We start from the raw sequence: 15,100 nt of genomic DNA on the forward strand, positions 1-15,100 counted from the left end.
GACTGTTTAGTTGAGCAGTGGGCTCTGTAGTTTTGGCACAAGCATTTTGAAGGTCCAGGGATAATACTTCTGCCAACGAGCATGAGACACCAACAAGGAAATATTGGTAACAACAATGATGAACTTGCCAAACAACTCATCATCCTCATTTATAATGTTATAAATTATATCATTCTACCTGCATCACAACTTCACACCCATCTCAGTATGTGAGCTGTCACAAGAATTACTGAGGATGGGGATCATCCAGGCATTTCGGACTTCACGAACAGCTGTGGAAAGCTGTCATGCCATGGTTTCATGAAAAACACATTTTCTCTTATGTGCTTTAGAATTCTGGATTTTGGTCACACCTACAATTTCACACGCCATTTATTACATTTCAATTAATCAAAATAAAAGATGAGAAGATATTTTCTTCACTTTTGCAAGGAAACAGTGGTCACCCATACATGGAAATATTTTGCTTGGCAATGTAATCATTGCAAGTTAAGATGTGATAGCAGACACTGAAATCTGCAGTAAGCATTTCTTGCAGGTCTGGTCACATTATTCTGTAACCTTTATGCATTCGGTTACATTTTTATCAAGTATACGCTAGTACCGCTCTTCACCGCAACCAAATAATCTGTCTGCTGTAGTCAGGTGTAGCGTGGGTCTTTCCTTGGTCTTCTAGAGCCACTGTGTACACTAGTCTTCAACATTTGAGTACCTATACGCTGGATCATGGATGGAGAAATGCGCCATATGGTCAAATTGTCGAAGCTGACTTCCCTCACAATGCAAGTGATACTCCTCATCTGTGTCTCCCTCCGTAACGGCTCATTTGTCACAAAATCATTCCAGCATTACCCAAGGATCTTCCAAAAAGTCCTCGTACCAAAGACATCCAGTGGTCACCTCAGGTTACTGGTTAGCATCCAAGTCTCACAACCACACACTAAGACAGGAAGCAACAAAGTCCTTAAGACATGGACCTTTTTTAAGATATGAGAATTGCCAAACACCTTAACACCTTTCTCCAGGACCCTCATGACTCTATAACCTCTTCTCTGGTGTCTTCCAATTTCAAAGACCAAGGACCCAGAGACATGATTGCCACTGCTGAGATAACCGAATCTCTCTACAAGTTCAACACTTGCACTGCAAATAGATACACCTACAATGGCTGAGTACAGTAACTCGTTAAAAACCTGAAGCTTAGTCTTGATCCAGGACAATCACAACCCAGAAACTCAGATTCCTCACTCAGCTCCTCAAGTGCAACAATCAGGGTATTCACTAATTCTGCAAAAATCACAGCCTCATCTGTGAACCTTTCATCACCAACAAAAGCACAGAAGTCACTGGTTTCCGCATTTTGTTGTTTTACTTTTATCAGCCACTTAAAGAGTGAATGAAAAAGACCTTGAAATCATTCATTAAATTCAGGTAAGCATCTGGTAGACTTCACTGGTAGAATCCAATCACTAGGACGCTCGCTAAGTTAGCAGTATTATATGGTGCTACATTACAATTTTGTCTTTGTTTTGTCAGCATCTGTCAAAACATCTGTTGACTACTCAAACAGGGATGACTTCAGGATTGTTCCCATCATAGTAACTGTGGGACATCTGTAATTAAATTTTTTTTAACATAAATATTTCTTGAATTTTCAAAATCTACTTGCATCTGTCATGGCTTTTCAAGCTGAAAACCTCCACATTTCAGGCTCTATTGATCCAGGACGTCGTGAGAGAACAGAGAAGTTTCAGAAGTCGGTTTCAGCATTTTATCCGGATATTCCACTGTTAAAGGAGATTTTTTTTAATGAAAGACGTGCGGACGGATTGCAGCGTCGGCTCGCAGCCACTGTGACGCTCCGCCAAAGGAAAAACACCTCTGTTGGAAGACTTAAGGACAAGTTGGAACATGTCCAGCTGTTAAACAATTTCTCATATACTCACTCCACTGAAAGCCATCAAAAGCCGCCTGGATTTTACAAATGGTTATCAACACGGAGGTGTTTTTCCTGTGCTGCAGCACCGCGCCGGCTGTGTCCCGACGCGCAGACCCGTCCGCACGTCTTTCATTAAAAAAATCTCCTTTAACAATGGAATATCCGGATAAAATGCTGAAACCGACTTCTTCTGAAACTTCTCTGTTCTCTCACGTCCTGGGTCAATAGAGCCTGAAATGTGGAGGTTTTCAGCTTGAAACAGGCTGACGACGGCGCCTGAGAGCGCTGCGCGACGTCTCGCACCGTGGGAAGTCCTTAAAGCGACAGTATCACCTCAAAATCTCTCATCAGCCGTTAAAATTTTCACTGAAAACCAGATTAATTTTTTGAACCATGTCCACTTCGATGTGTCTCACAGGTTTAGAAAAATTTTTGATCAAACAAAGCGCCAGTCTCTCAGCAACTTCTCAGACAAAGGAATTCCGACGAGGGGCTGGACGACTCCTCCCACAAGGAGTGCTCACAGGCGAATGACGTCACCGACAGGCGTGGAAAAACTCACGCATGCGCACGAGGGTTCAAGCATGTCTGACGTAAAAACATATGAATGAAATCCATATAGTTTTTGAAAAAAATAAAAAGGACCTATACTTTATTGACAGCCCTCGTATGATGCAAATTTCATATTTTGTTATTTTAGATTTCACTTCATTTTATCTTGTGCATTTTCTTTAAAAATATTTAAAAGGTTACAAAAAAAACATTAATATTGGACAGACAGCATTTTCTCCTGTATTCAAAATGTACACAGGAACTTTAATTTAGTGGAGCAGCTGTGCAGCATAGACAATTGCAACCATGCAACAGAGTGTAAGTCTAAACTTTCTTTTTTCATTAAACATTTTTCTATTCAGTTTATTTATATAGTGCCACATCACAACATAGGTCACCCCAGGGTGCTTCACATGGGTATGGTCAAACCTCACCAACCCCCCTTAGCAAGCACATAGGCAACAGTAGTAAGGGAAAACTCCCCTGAATGTTTTTTGAAGAAGAAACCTCAAGCAGACCAGATGAAAGAGGGTGACCCAATGCTTAGGGCATTCTATCAATAAAAAAGATCAAAAAACATAGTACAACAATGAATTTTAAAACATGCAAAACAAGAACAGATAAAAGTCAGGTTATAGTGCTTCAGCAGTTGTCATCCAAAAATCCCGGATGGTGAAGATCTTTCGCAGAAGCTTCAAGAATTATTGATATTTCCCACTCCAAAGTTTCACATAATGGTTTGGTGATCATAATTCAAATGAAAAAGCAAATTTGAAAATTAAAAAGCATTAGCAGAAAGGCTTTTTATTTTTCAAAACATGGGCGTTCTATTGTATGATCATTTGAATTCTGATCACTACATGCTACCATATGGTAAATGGACTGCATTTACAGTAGGGCTGCCACGATTAGTCGACTAGTCATTATTACATCGACTGTTGTGTGGGCCGCTGTAGAGGAGGTACTTCTGGCCCAACACCAGAGGGCGCCCTGCCTGATGGCGGGCTTCAGGCACCAGAGGGCGCAGTCGCCTCACAGGAGCACCAGGAGCACCAGTGCTGACAGCTGTCAGTCATCACCCATCATCACACCTCATCCCATAAAAGCCGGGCAGTGACTCAACCTCCCTGCCGAGAAATCAGCTTACCCGACAGGTAACCTCTCAGCCTTTTCTGTGCCGTACGCACATAATTGCTTCTGAACGTTTTGCAGTCGTAAACCTTCTGTATACTTGCAGCTTGGAGCTGGTTAGTGGACATTTGGAGGAGCTGGCGTTTCCACTCCTAAATTTCTTAAGTATTACAGTAGGCACTGCACGTACTCTGTTTTCCTGCTACCTGGGAGTGTAGGACTTTTCCCTCGGGAAGGAACTGTGAGTTTGCTGAGTGTTGCTGGGTGTTCGCACACCCACATAACCTGTTTGTTCTTCCTGCCAGCGGTACCAGATCTGACAGCTGGAGGCAGTGGCCACCTGGGGACTCAGGACTTGGCGGCTCCGGTGTGTTGCAGGTCTCAGTTGGCAGTGGAAATCTTGTAGGGCCCGGCTCTTCTCTGGACAGGCGTCTCCTATCCTCGAGCCTGCCCACACATCACCTGTTATTTAATTGACTGTTACCTAAAAGCAGCATCTGTATTCCGTTGTGCACATTTCACAACATTAAATTGTTATATTTTGGCATTTTCATTGTCCGTTCATTTACGCCCCCTGTTGTGGGTCCGTGTCATTACACTTTCCCAACAATCGACTATCAAAATCGTCGGCAACTAATTTAATAATAGACATCATTGTTTTTTTTAAGCTTTGTTTTTCTTTCAAAGCTGCGGCTGTATCTTCCGCTGCTTTTCTGTCCTTGACGCACATGTGCGGTAGTGGTAATCTGGGTCAGCCGTGATGTTACTGGAAAATTATACCCAAAAAATATCATGACTAGCCGCAATGAAGCTCAAACGTTTGGGAGCATTTTAACCAAATTAAGCAGAAAAACATGCAATGCAAAATCTGCAAGACAGAACTTGCCTTCCACAGCAGTACAACAATGATGCAGGAGCATCTGAGAAGGAAGCACGCTGTGGCTGATACTGAAGAAGTGAGACAGTTGTCTCTGTAAGCTAATTGGCTAGTTAGCCACTAACATTAATGTCCATAGTGCGCTACTTATTTAGCTGTAAACATTAACATTAACAATGACGATATCATTAGCCTTAAGGTGTCCTGACAAATGCACAACATTGATCCACGTACTTGCACATACATCGTCGTGACGATCCCAACCACTGTGTTCCCAGCAGGATGCCGTGTTTTGTCCCACTGGCTGCCATGCACTGCATATATAAAATAATTATTTTGTAGTGGATTAATCATTTTCTGTCCAAGTTGGCTGTTGAAAACGGTTCTAATCGCTTCCGGAATCACAGAGGAGCACTCCAGCTGCTCCTTTTCTCGCGCACTCTTAATGAGGTGGAAAATGTATTTGGAGCTGTCGAAAAAGGTAATTAAGTATCTGTCATGTTTATATTGTAATGACTTGGTAAAACAGTTGCATGGTCATCCCTTCTTGATGCAGCTGTAAAAGTATGTTTATGATAGATTTAACATCTCGTTATAATCGTTCAGACGAGCTGCACTCTGATGCGGTGCGCTGACGCAATCACTTGCACGCACACACTGTGTTTTTGAAATGTTTGCGTAATGTTCACTTGAAGTTCACGTCATTTATGCGTGATGGAGATTTTGAACATTTCAAAATTTTCTTTGCGCACTTGCACAAAGCTGAGCACAGTTTACACTGGTTGATGCACACAGTTTACATCGGTTTACAAGGACTTTGAGGCAAGTTTACTCTCATGCACGGCAGAGTGTGTGCAAGTGCACGGAGGGGGTCTTTAGCACATATGTGTTTGCTGTAACATTGTAACAGCGATGTCATGTTTGAATAGGTAATGTGATAACGCTAATGTTTTTAACGCTACATTACAGTGCTCAAAAAATATGTTCCTCTTCAATGAATGACTTTGTTACCAAATAAAAGTTGAATGAACTATCATCTTAATTGTCTTGTCTTAGTAAGCACATACCTTAAACACTTCAAGCTTCAAACTAATGACAGTGATATAAGAGCAGCTGCATGCTGGTGTAATAAGATGCAATTTACGTATGATCCGATTAGTCGACTAATCACAAAAATAAGCTGTGACTCGTCGATTATCAAAATAATCATTTGTGGCAGCCCTAAGAAAATCACATTGTATGATTTTTAAATAATTTGCATTTTATTGCATGAAATAAGTATCTGATCATCTACCAACCAGCAAGAATTCTGGCTCTCACAGACCTGTTAGTTTTTCTTTAAGAAGCCGTCCTATTCTGCACTCTTTACTTGTATTAATTGCACCTGTTTGAACTCATTACCCATAGAAAAGACACCTGTCCACACACTCAATCAATCACACTCCAACCTAAACACCATGGCCAAGACTAAGGAGCTGTCTAAGGACACCAGGGACAAAACTGTAGACCTACACAAGGCTGGGATGGACTACAGGACAACAGGCAAGCAGCTTGGTGAGAAAGCAACAACTGTTGGTGTAATTATTAGAAAATGTAAGAAACATAAGATGACTGTCAATCTTCCTCGGTCTGGGGCTACATGCGAGATCTCGCCTCATCGGGTAACAATGATTCTAAGAAAGCCCAGAACTACATGGAGGACCTGGTCAATGACCTGAAGAGAGCCGGGACAAAGATTACATTTGTAACACACTACGCCAGCTGTGCCTAACCCTGGTCCTGGAAAGCTCCTGCCCTGCATGTTTTCCATGTTTACCTACTCAAGTCACACCTGAGCTTTAAAAGTGGTGTCTTCTGGCTCTTGATTGGCTGAGCACACCTGACAGAGTTAATTGCCTGGACATGGAACAGGGAGAGTTAGAAAACATGCAGGGTAGGGGCCCTCCAGGAACAGGGTTGGACACAGCTGCACTATGCCGTCATGGTTTAAAATCCTGCAGGGCACGCAAGGTCCACCTGCTCATGCCAGTACATGTCCAGGCTGGTATCAAGTTCACCAGTGACCATCTGGATGATCCAAAGGAGGCATGGAAAAAGGTCATGTGGTCAAATGAGACCAAAATAGAGCTTTTTGGTATCAACTTCACTCGCTGTGTTTGGAGGATGAGAACAACCCAAAGAACACCATCTCAACCGTGAAGCATGGGGTAGAAACATCATTATTGGAGGTGCTTTCTGCAAAGGGGACAGGACGACTGCACCCGATTGAAAGGACGATGGATGGGGTCATGTATTGCGAGATGTTTGCAAACAACCTCCTTCCCTCAGTAAGAGCATTGAAGATGGGTCATGGCTGGGTCTTCCAGCATGTATATAGCGCTTGTATATAACGCTTTTTCCATCTACATCAGACCCTCAAAGTGCTTTACACTGATGCCTCGCTTTCACACATTCTCACACACACACACACACACACACACACACACACACACACACACACACACACACACACACACATACACATACACACACACACACACACACACACACACACACACACACACACACACACACACACACACACACACACACACACACACACACACACCAAAGTCAGGGTGCTGCCAAGCAAAGCACTCATTAGACACAGAGAGCAACTCTGGGATTAAGGACCTTGCCCAAGTGCCCTTAGTGATTTTCCGGCCATGCAGGGGTTTGAACAGAGGATCCTCTGGTCTCACGCCCACTGCTTAACCACAACACCATCGCCTTCCCACACATTATTATATCACATTAAATGATCAGTTTTTTAACAGGCTCCAAATACATAAAAAACAAAATAAAAAAAAATTCAGTCCTAGTAGCCTAGAATTTATGCAGAATTGTACATTTTCTTAAATATAAACAATGAGCAAAAGTTGGTAATTGCTGCCAGTCCATTTCTGTATGACAATGATAGTCGAAAGCTGTTTAAAACTGGGTTTCACAAGAAATTACAAGGGATTTCCTTACTCCAGTCTTGTCACATAGCCGCAGGGTGTTGAAAGAGCCCATGGCAAACATCTCTCCATCCGGAGCCCAAGACAAAGATGTGACCGAATAGTCATGGAATGCTGAGGAGTAGAGCAAGGAGCCATAGTTGTCCCATATCTATTGAATGAGAACAATTATTGAGACATACAAAATAATTCTACACATAGTAAAATGTCCAAAATAAATTCAAACCAGTCCGACCTTATATTTGCAGTCCTCTCCCCCTGACAATATGAGGTTATTGACTGAATTCCAGTCCACCTTCAAAATAATGCCTTTGTGAGCCTTCCACTACAAAGAGACAGAGAGACTGTGTTAATGCCAATATAACAGAAAGATAGCATCTGTTTATATTATAATAGTCAACTGGTCTGTGTGTGTGTGTGTATGGCTTTGATCACGCCAAAACCAGGAGAGCTGACATTTGCCGTTTGGTATGCTTATGAATTTTGGGTCAAGGATCAGTGTTGCCACAGTTACTTTGAAAAAGTAATCCAATTACTGATTACTCCTTGAAAAAGTAAGTTAGTTACTTCACTGATTGCTCAATCTTAAAAGTAACTAAGTTAGATTACTAGTTACTTTATTAATTACTTTCAGCAGTTGCAGAACAACCCTCCTGCCACGTCAACGTGAAAATGATAACCAGTTTTTGCCAATAATCACTTTATTAGAAGTGATTTAAGAGTAACGTAAACAATGTATGTCTAAGTTCTAAGGTTTTACCCAATCTATCAATCTACCAAAATACCCAATCTAGAACCCATGGATCCCCACAGGCAATGTGCTAGTATCTCTAGATTTCACAATCATCACTGTCACATCACAGTAGCAGGGGTCACTAATATGTATACATAGGTCCTAAGGAGTTGGCCAGTAAAAAAGTAAGTCTCTTTGGCTTCTCCCTTGTGTTAGTTGGGCTCGCCACAGTAGAGCCAAGGTGGATCCACGTTTATTTGGCACAGGTTTTATTCCTGACACAACTTCATATAACTGAAGTAAGAGGTTCTCAAAAAATGAGTAACTGCTAGAAGGAAACAAAAGAAGACACCCATGACAACTCTAAGGAGATATAGGCTTTCGTGGCTGTGACTGGAGAAACTGTATAGTGCAACCTTTTGGCAGTTGCATCACCAGTTATTGAGCTTCATGGTGGAGTAGAACAGAGAAGGATTTGATTAAAAGTACACATAAAATTTCAGCTGCAGTTTGGTTGAAGGCACGTGGAAAAGAATCAAGCTGCATGCACCACTTCATCATTAAACTACACACTATAAACCCTGCTTGAACATTTTTTGCTAACAGCTGTTAACGTAATGAGGCTCCATTTAGCACAGCAAGTGATGTCTTCTTTTTGACATGGATTCCAAGATGATGATCTCAAACACAGGTCTTACAAAAGTTTTGAACTGTGTATCAAGCTTACCATCACTTTTGCAGTATACATGAAATGTTATGGTATCATCCCCATCCACATGTTCTATTAATTTTGGACAGATACCAATATCTTTGCAGGAGACAAAAGTATTTAGGGTCCTGGAGCTATCTTTCTTACTTAATTGTAGTGAGATTTGGACGCTGACCAATGACTTAAGGTGACAACTGGAAGTATTTGGTAGTAGGTCTCTTCATAGGATCCTTGGGTACTCCTAGAGTGACTTTGCATCAAATGAGTGGTTACTTCAAGAGACTAAAATAAGGAGTATTACGTGCATTGTGAAACATTGTGGCCATATGGCACATTTCTCTGTGACTGAGTGTTGAGGACCCCAGTGAGTGGAGAAGCCCAAGAGAACACCCATGTTTCATCTGGGTGTAGCAGATAGATGGTTATTTTATAGAGGTGGAGATGGGTCAGTTGTTTGCCTGGGTAGCTGCCATTCAGGACCCAAGGTGGTTCCATGTTGTTATGGATGCAGTGAAGACTTGACCTTGCCATTTTGTGGTACTGCATATTTCATCCCATATTTGTCAATTTCAATTTCAATTTATTTTCATTTATATAGCGCCAAATCACAACAGAGTTGCCTCAAAGCGCTTCACACAGGTAAGGTCTAACCTTACCAACCCCCCAGAGCAACAGTGGTAAGGAAAAACTCCCTCTGAGGAAGAAACCTCAAGCAGACCAGACTCAAAGGGGTGACCCTCTGCTTGGGCCATGCTACAAAACATAAATTACAGAACAATTCACAGAACAATTTACGGACAAATACACAAGAAATGCAATTGGCGCACAGGACAGGAGGATCGGCAACACGAACACAACTCCCATCTCTGGATGGAGCTGCACCTTAAACAGAGAGAAAAAACAGAAACAGGCATCAGAAAGACAAGAAATACTGTATAATTTGTCAGCATTAAACAACAAGAAAAAGAGAAATACTAAGGTGATCGCCAGCCACTAGTCCTAAACTTCACTAAAAGACCCAGAATTTAGGTAAAGTTGAGGCCGCGGCCCACTCCAATTACTAATAAAATGAATTAAAAGAGTAAAAATGGTAAAAACAAAACTGTACCAGTATGCTAGCCATATGAAAGGGAAAATAAGTGCGTCTTAAGTCTGGACTTGAAAGTCTCCACAGAATCTGACTGTTTTATTGACGCAGGGAGATCATTCCACAGAACAGGGGCACGATAAGAGAAAGCTCTGTGACCCGCCAACTTCTTATTCACCTTAGGGACACAAAGTAGTCCTGCACCCTGAGAACGTAAAGCCCGGGACGGTACGTAAGGTTTAATTAGGTCAGGTTTAAGGTTGTCCATAGTGCATGAAGCATCTCCTCATGGTTGTTAGCTGAACCAGTCAGCTGAAGCTATTGTTAAGGCAAGCAGTGGTGGACAAACCGCACCGACAAGAACACAACATGCACAGTGGTCAGCAGGTGGCACACAGAGGAGATTCCAATTTAATCACAGCTGCTCGTAATTTACCATAATCCATCCAGTATCCTCTAACTATCCAGCAGGTGGCAGACACGTCTATAGGATATTACATAAGCAAAAGAAAGTTGCTTTTACAGCTGATGTGGAAGTTAACCAACATCTTATCACTTCATCCTCATTTTGTGTTCTTTTAATTTGTTGAGTTACAAGCTCAGTTATTCCTTACACAAGGATGGTGTAACCCACCCACAAATCTACATTTCTGTCGTACAAGCCCTGTGCTTAATATAGCATATTTAGAATCGCTATTTTAGTGAAATTTTTAAAAATATGATCAGAATTACTATGAAACACTTGAAAGTCATAAACCGGATTTTTCAGATTAAAAGTTGCAGGAACTCCCAAACCAGTATTAAAAACAAAACACGATGTGTACTCTGGAAAATACAGTATCACCTCTTTATTGGTCACATAACCTTTGACCCTGGGTGATTCTGGAAGGCCTAAAAAAATTAGATATTATTATTTAAAATGCTGACTTTTGAGGAATTGATCAAAGTTACATCTATGCTACTATCAAACACTAACATGAAGTCATATCTTTCTATCAGTCATGTCACTGACTCTGTATAATCTTGAAATATTAAACTCTAAGTCATAACTCTTTGATCAAATGTCAAAGCTACATAAAACCAAATATTATTGTATCACTGAATCATTCATTTATTACCCGAGGCCATCAGGTATTGTGAAGGCCTTTCGTCTGTCTGTGCTCAGCATAAGTCCAGTCCTATTACTGTTACAGTCTTCAAAGTAACAGGGGACATTTGTGGGACACAGACCTTGGACAAGTTGAAAGATGGCTAACTTTGACCTATTTTAAGAGGTTAAAAAGTCACATTCTGTGCCTAATTTTACGGTATGATCTCGTGGACGTTTCTCACATATTATGTAAAAGCTAGTGAGAAATAAACACTTCTAAAAAGTGAAAATGCTGCTTTTCTAAACTGATAACACCTCTGGAAGGATTTATAAATATTTAGCAGACGTTAGCATGGTTATGTCACTTCCTGGTTTTGCTAGGTGCTAGCTTCGCGTCATTTTTGGCCAGAAATAACACTTTTCTAATATGTATGCTATGTAAAAGCTAGTGAGAAATAAACACTTCTAAATTTGAAAGCACTGTTTTTGGAACCTAATAACACATTTGAACTGATTTACAAGACAAAATGCAGCCATTAACGTCGACGCTAACTTCCTATGGAGTTCAATTTGTCTCATTAATACCTGCAAATGAACAGAGGGCAACAACAAAAAAGTGGAGCGTCCAGCCCCTCTCCAGGAGTTCGGTACCAGAGCCCAAGCTGTACATGGAGGTGAGCCTGACTATCTCTAGTGGGTATCTCTCAACCTCCTGCACAAGCTCAGGCTCCTTCCCCCCCAGCGAGGGGACATTCCACGTCCCAACAGCCAGGGGCTGTGAGTGCGGACTGGGCCGCCGGGCCACCTGCCCTCGACTGCCACCCAATCCTCTCTGCACCCGACCCCCATGGCCCCCTCTGCAGGTGGTGAACCCACAGGAGGGTGGGCTCACGTCGCTCTTTCGGGCTGAGCCCGGCCAGACCCCGTGGGCTAAGGCCCCGACCACCAGGCACTCGCGCGTGAGCCCCAACCCCAGGCCTGGCTCCAAGGTGGGGCTCCGGCTCTGCCATACCGGGCGACGTCTCGGTCCTTGATTTTGTACTGGTCATGGGGTGGAGAGCTGGGGTAGCATTGCTTATTGCTCCCCAGTTCAGTCATCATGTGTTGGAGTTCACTCCTGTGAACGAGAGGGTCGCGTCCCTATGTCTTCGTGTCAGGGACAGGTCTCTCACTGTTGTCTCGGCCTACGGGCTGAGTGGCAGTGTAGAGTACCTGACCTTCTTGGAGTCCCTGGGAGGGGTACTAGATAGGGGACTGGGGACTCCATTGTTCTCCTGGGGGATTTCAACGCCCACGTTGATGGCGACAGTGAGACCTGGAGGGAGGTGATCGGGAAGCATGGCCTCCCCGATCTGAACCCGGGTGGTGTTCAGTTGTTGGACTACTGTGCCAGTCGCAGTTTGTCCATCACGAACACCAGGACACCCTGAGCCAGAGGTCGATGATCGACTTTGTAGTGGTATCATCTGACCTTCGGCCATGTGTCTTGGACACTCGGATGAAGAGAGGGGCTGAGCTGTGAACCAATCACCACCTGGTGGTGAGTTGGATCCGCTGGAAGGGGAGGAAGCAGATCAGACCTGGCAGGCCCAAACGTATCATGAGGGTCTGCTGGGAACGACTGGCGGAACCCTGTGTCAGTGAGGTCTTCAACTCCCACCTCCGGGAGAGCTTCTCCCAGATCCTGGGGGAGGTTGGAGACATGGAGTCCGAGTGGACCATGTTCTCCACCTCCACTGTCGATGCGGCCACTCGTAGCTGTGGTCACAAGGTCTCTGGTGCCTGTCGCGGCGGCAGTCCCCGAACCAGGTGGTAGACACCGGACGTAAGGGATGCCGTCAAGCTAAAGAAGGAGTCCTACTTGTCTTTGTTGGTAAGTGGGACCCAGGAGACAACTGACAGGTACCGGCAGGCCAAGTGTGTTGCAGCCTGTGCGGTCGCAGAGGCAAAAACTCGGGTCTGGGAGGAGTTCGGGGAGGCCATGGAGGAGGACTATTGGTCGGCCTCGAAGAAATTCTGGCAAACCGTCCGACGCCTCAGGAGGCGGAAGCAGCTCGCCACTGGCATCGTCTACGGTGCGGGTGGGAAGCTGTTGACCCTGACTGGGGATGTTGTTGGGCAGTGGAAGGAATACTTCGAGGATCTCCTCAATCCCATCGTCATGTCTTCCGAAGAGGAAGCAGGGACTGGGGACTCAGAGGCAGACTCATCCATCACCCTGGCCAAAGTTACCGAGGTGGTTAGAAAGCTCCTCGGTGGCAAGGTTCCTGGGGTGGATGAAATCCGTCCTGAGTACCTTAAGTCTCTGGATTTTGTGGGACTGTCTTGGTTGACACGCCTCTGCAACATAGCGTGGCGGTCGGGGACAGTGCCTCTGGATTGGCAGACCGGGGTGGTGGTCCCTCTGTTTAAGAAGGGGGACAGGAGGGTGTGTTGCAACTACAGGGGGATCACACTCCTCAGCCTCCCATGTAAGGTCTATTCCAGAGTAGTGGAGAGAAGAATTCAACCGATAGTCGAACCTCGGATTCAGGAGGAGCAGTGTTTTTGTCCTGGTCACGGCACACTGGACCAGCTCTACACACTTCCTCGGGTGCTCCAGCGTTCATGGGAGTTCACCCAACCAGTCCACATGTGCTTTGTGGATCTGGAGAAGGCGTTCGACCATGTCCCTCAGGGCACCCTGTGGGGGAGTGCTCCGGGAGTACGGGGTCCTTTGCTAAAGGCTATCCGGTCCCTGTACAACCGCAGCAGGAGCATGGTTCGCATTGCCGGTAGTAAGTCAAACCTGTATCCAGTGCACGGTTCTGTTCATTATCTTTATGGACAGAATTTCTAGGCAAAGCCAAGGTGTTGAGGGGGTCTGGTTTGGGAACCACAGAATCTCATCTCTGCTGTTTGCGGACAATGTGGTTCTGTTGGCTTCGTCAAATCAGGACCTTCAGCGTGCACTGGGGCGGTTTGCAGCCAAGTGTGAAGCGTTCGGGATGAAAATCAGCACCTCCAAATCTGAGGCCATGGTTCTCGACCGGAAAAAGGTGCCTTGCCCTCTTTAGGTCAGTGGAGTGTCCTTGCCTCAAGTGGAGGAGTTTAAGTATCTCGGGGTCTTGTTCACGAGCGAGGGACGGATGGAGCATGAGATCAACAGACAGATCGGTGCAGCATCTGCAGTGATGCGGTCTGTGTATCGGACCATCGTGGTGAAGAGAGAGCAGAGTAGGGGGGTAAAGCTCTCGATTTACCGATCGATCTACATTCCGACCCTCACCTATGGTCATGAGATTTGGCTCATGACCGAAAGAATGAGATCGCGAGTACAAGTTTCCTCCGCAGGGTGGCTGGGTGCTCCCTTAGAGATAGGGTGAGGAGCTCGGTCACTCGAGAGGAGCTTGGAGTCGAGCCGCTGCTCCTCCACATCGAAAGGAGCCAGCTGAGGTGGCTCGGGCATCTTTTCCGGATGCCCGCTGGATGCCTCGCTGGATGCCTCACTGGAGAGGTGTTCCCAATGGGCACGTCCCACTGGGAGGAGGCCCTGGGGAAGACCCAGGACACGCTGGAGGGACTACGTCTCTTGGCTGGCTTGGGAACACCTTGGGGTTCCCAAAGACAGAGGAGCTGGGGGAGGTGTGTGTGGATCTGGAGGTCTGGGCGGCTTTGCTTGAGCTGCTGCCCCCGCGACCCGATTCCGGATAAAGCGGAAGAAAATGGATAGTTGGATGGATGGATGCACGCACAGAGGGTGATCTACAAATATTCCTTGATTTGCGCAACTTCCGCTCTTGTCAAAAGCTCATATATACGCACACACAAGGCCTCCTGCAGACGCCGTTAAAATGTAAATATTGTTTTTGATTGATTGACAGAGGGGCTTTATTCAACATGTACAAATTGTAAGTAAGACAATAGGATATTAAGAAACTGCAAATTATAAAGAACACAATGCTCATATGGCTGAGGGTATTTTAGCATTGCGTTATATTTTT

General features: G+C 44.6%; 1 protein-coding gene across 1 annotated transcript in view; it reads right to left on the reverse strand.

The window, feature by feature from the left end:
- ift80 (intraflagellar transport 80 homolog (Chlamydomonas)) overlaps positions 1-15,100 on the reverse strand; it is a 353,657-nt gene that overhangs the window by 251,602 nt on the left and 86,955 nt on the right. Inside the window, exons 7-8 of the mRNA XM_034168293.1 lie at positions 7,734-7,823; positions 7,512-7,649 (exon numbers count right to left, since the gene is read on the reverse strand). Coding sequence (XP_034024184.1) covers positions 7,512-7,649; positions 7,734-7,823 — 228 coding nt within the window. The remainder of the gene's footprint in view (positions 1-7,511; positions 7,650-7,733; positions 7,824-15,100) is intronic.

This window comes from Thalassophryne amazonica, chromosome 4 (genome assembly GCF_902500255.1).
Source record: "Thalassophryne amazonica chromosome 4, fThaAma1.1, whole genome shotgun sequence".
Lineage (NCBI taxonomy): Eukaryota > Metazoa > Chordata > Actinopteri > Batrachoidiformes > Batrachoididae > Thalassophryne > Thalassophryne amazonica.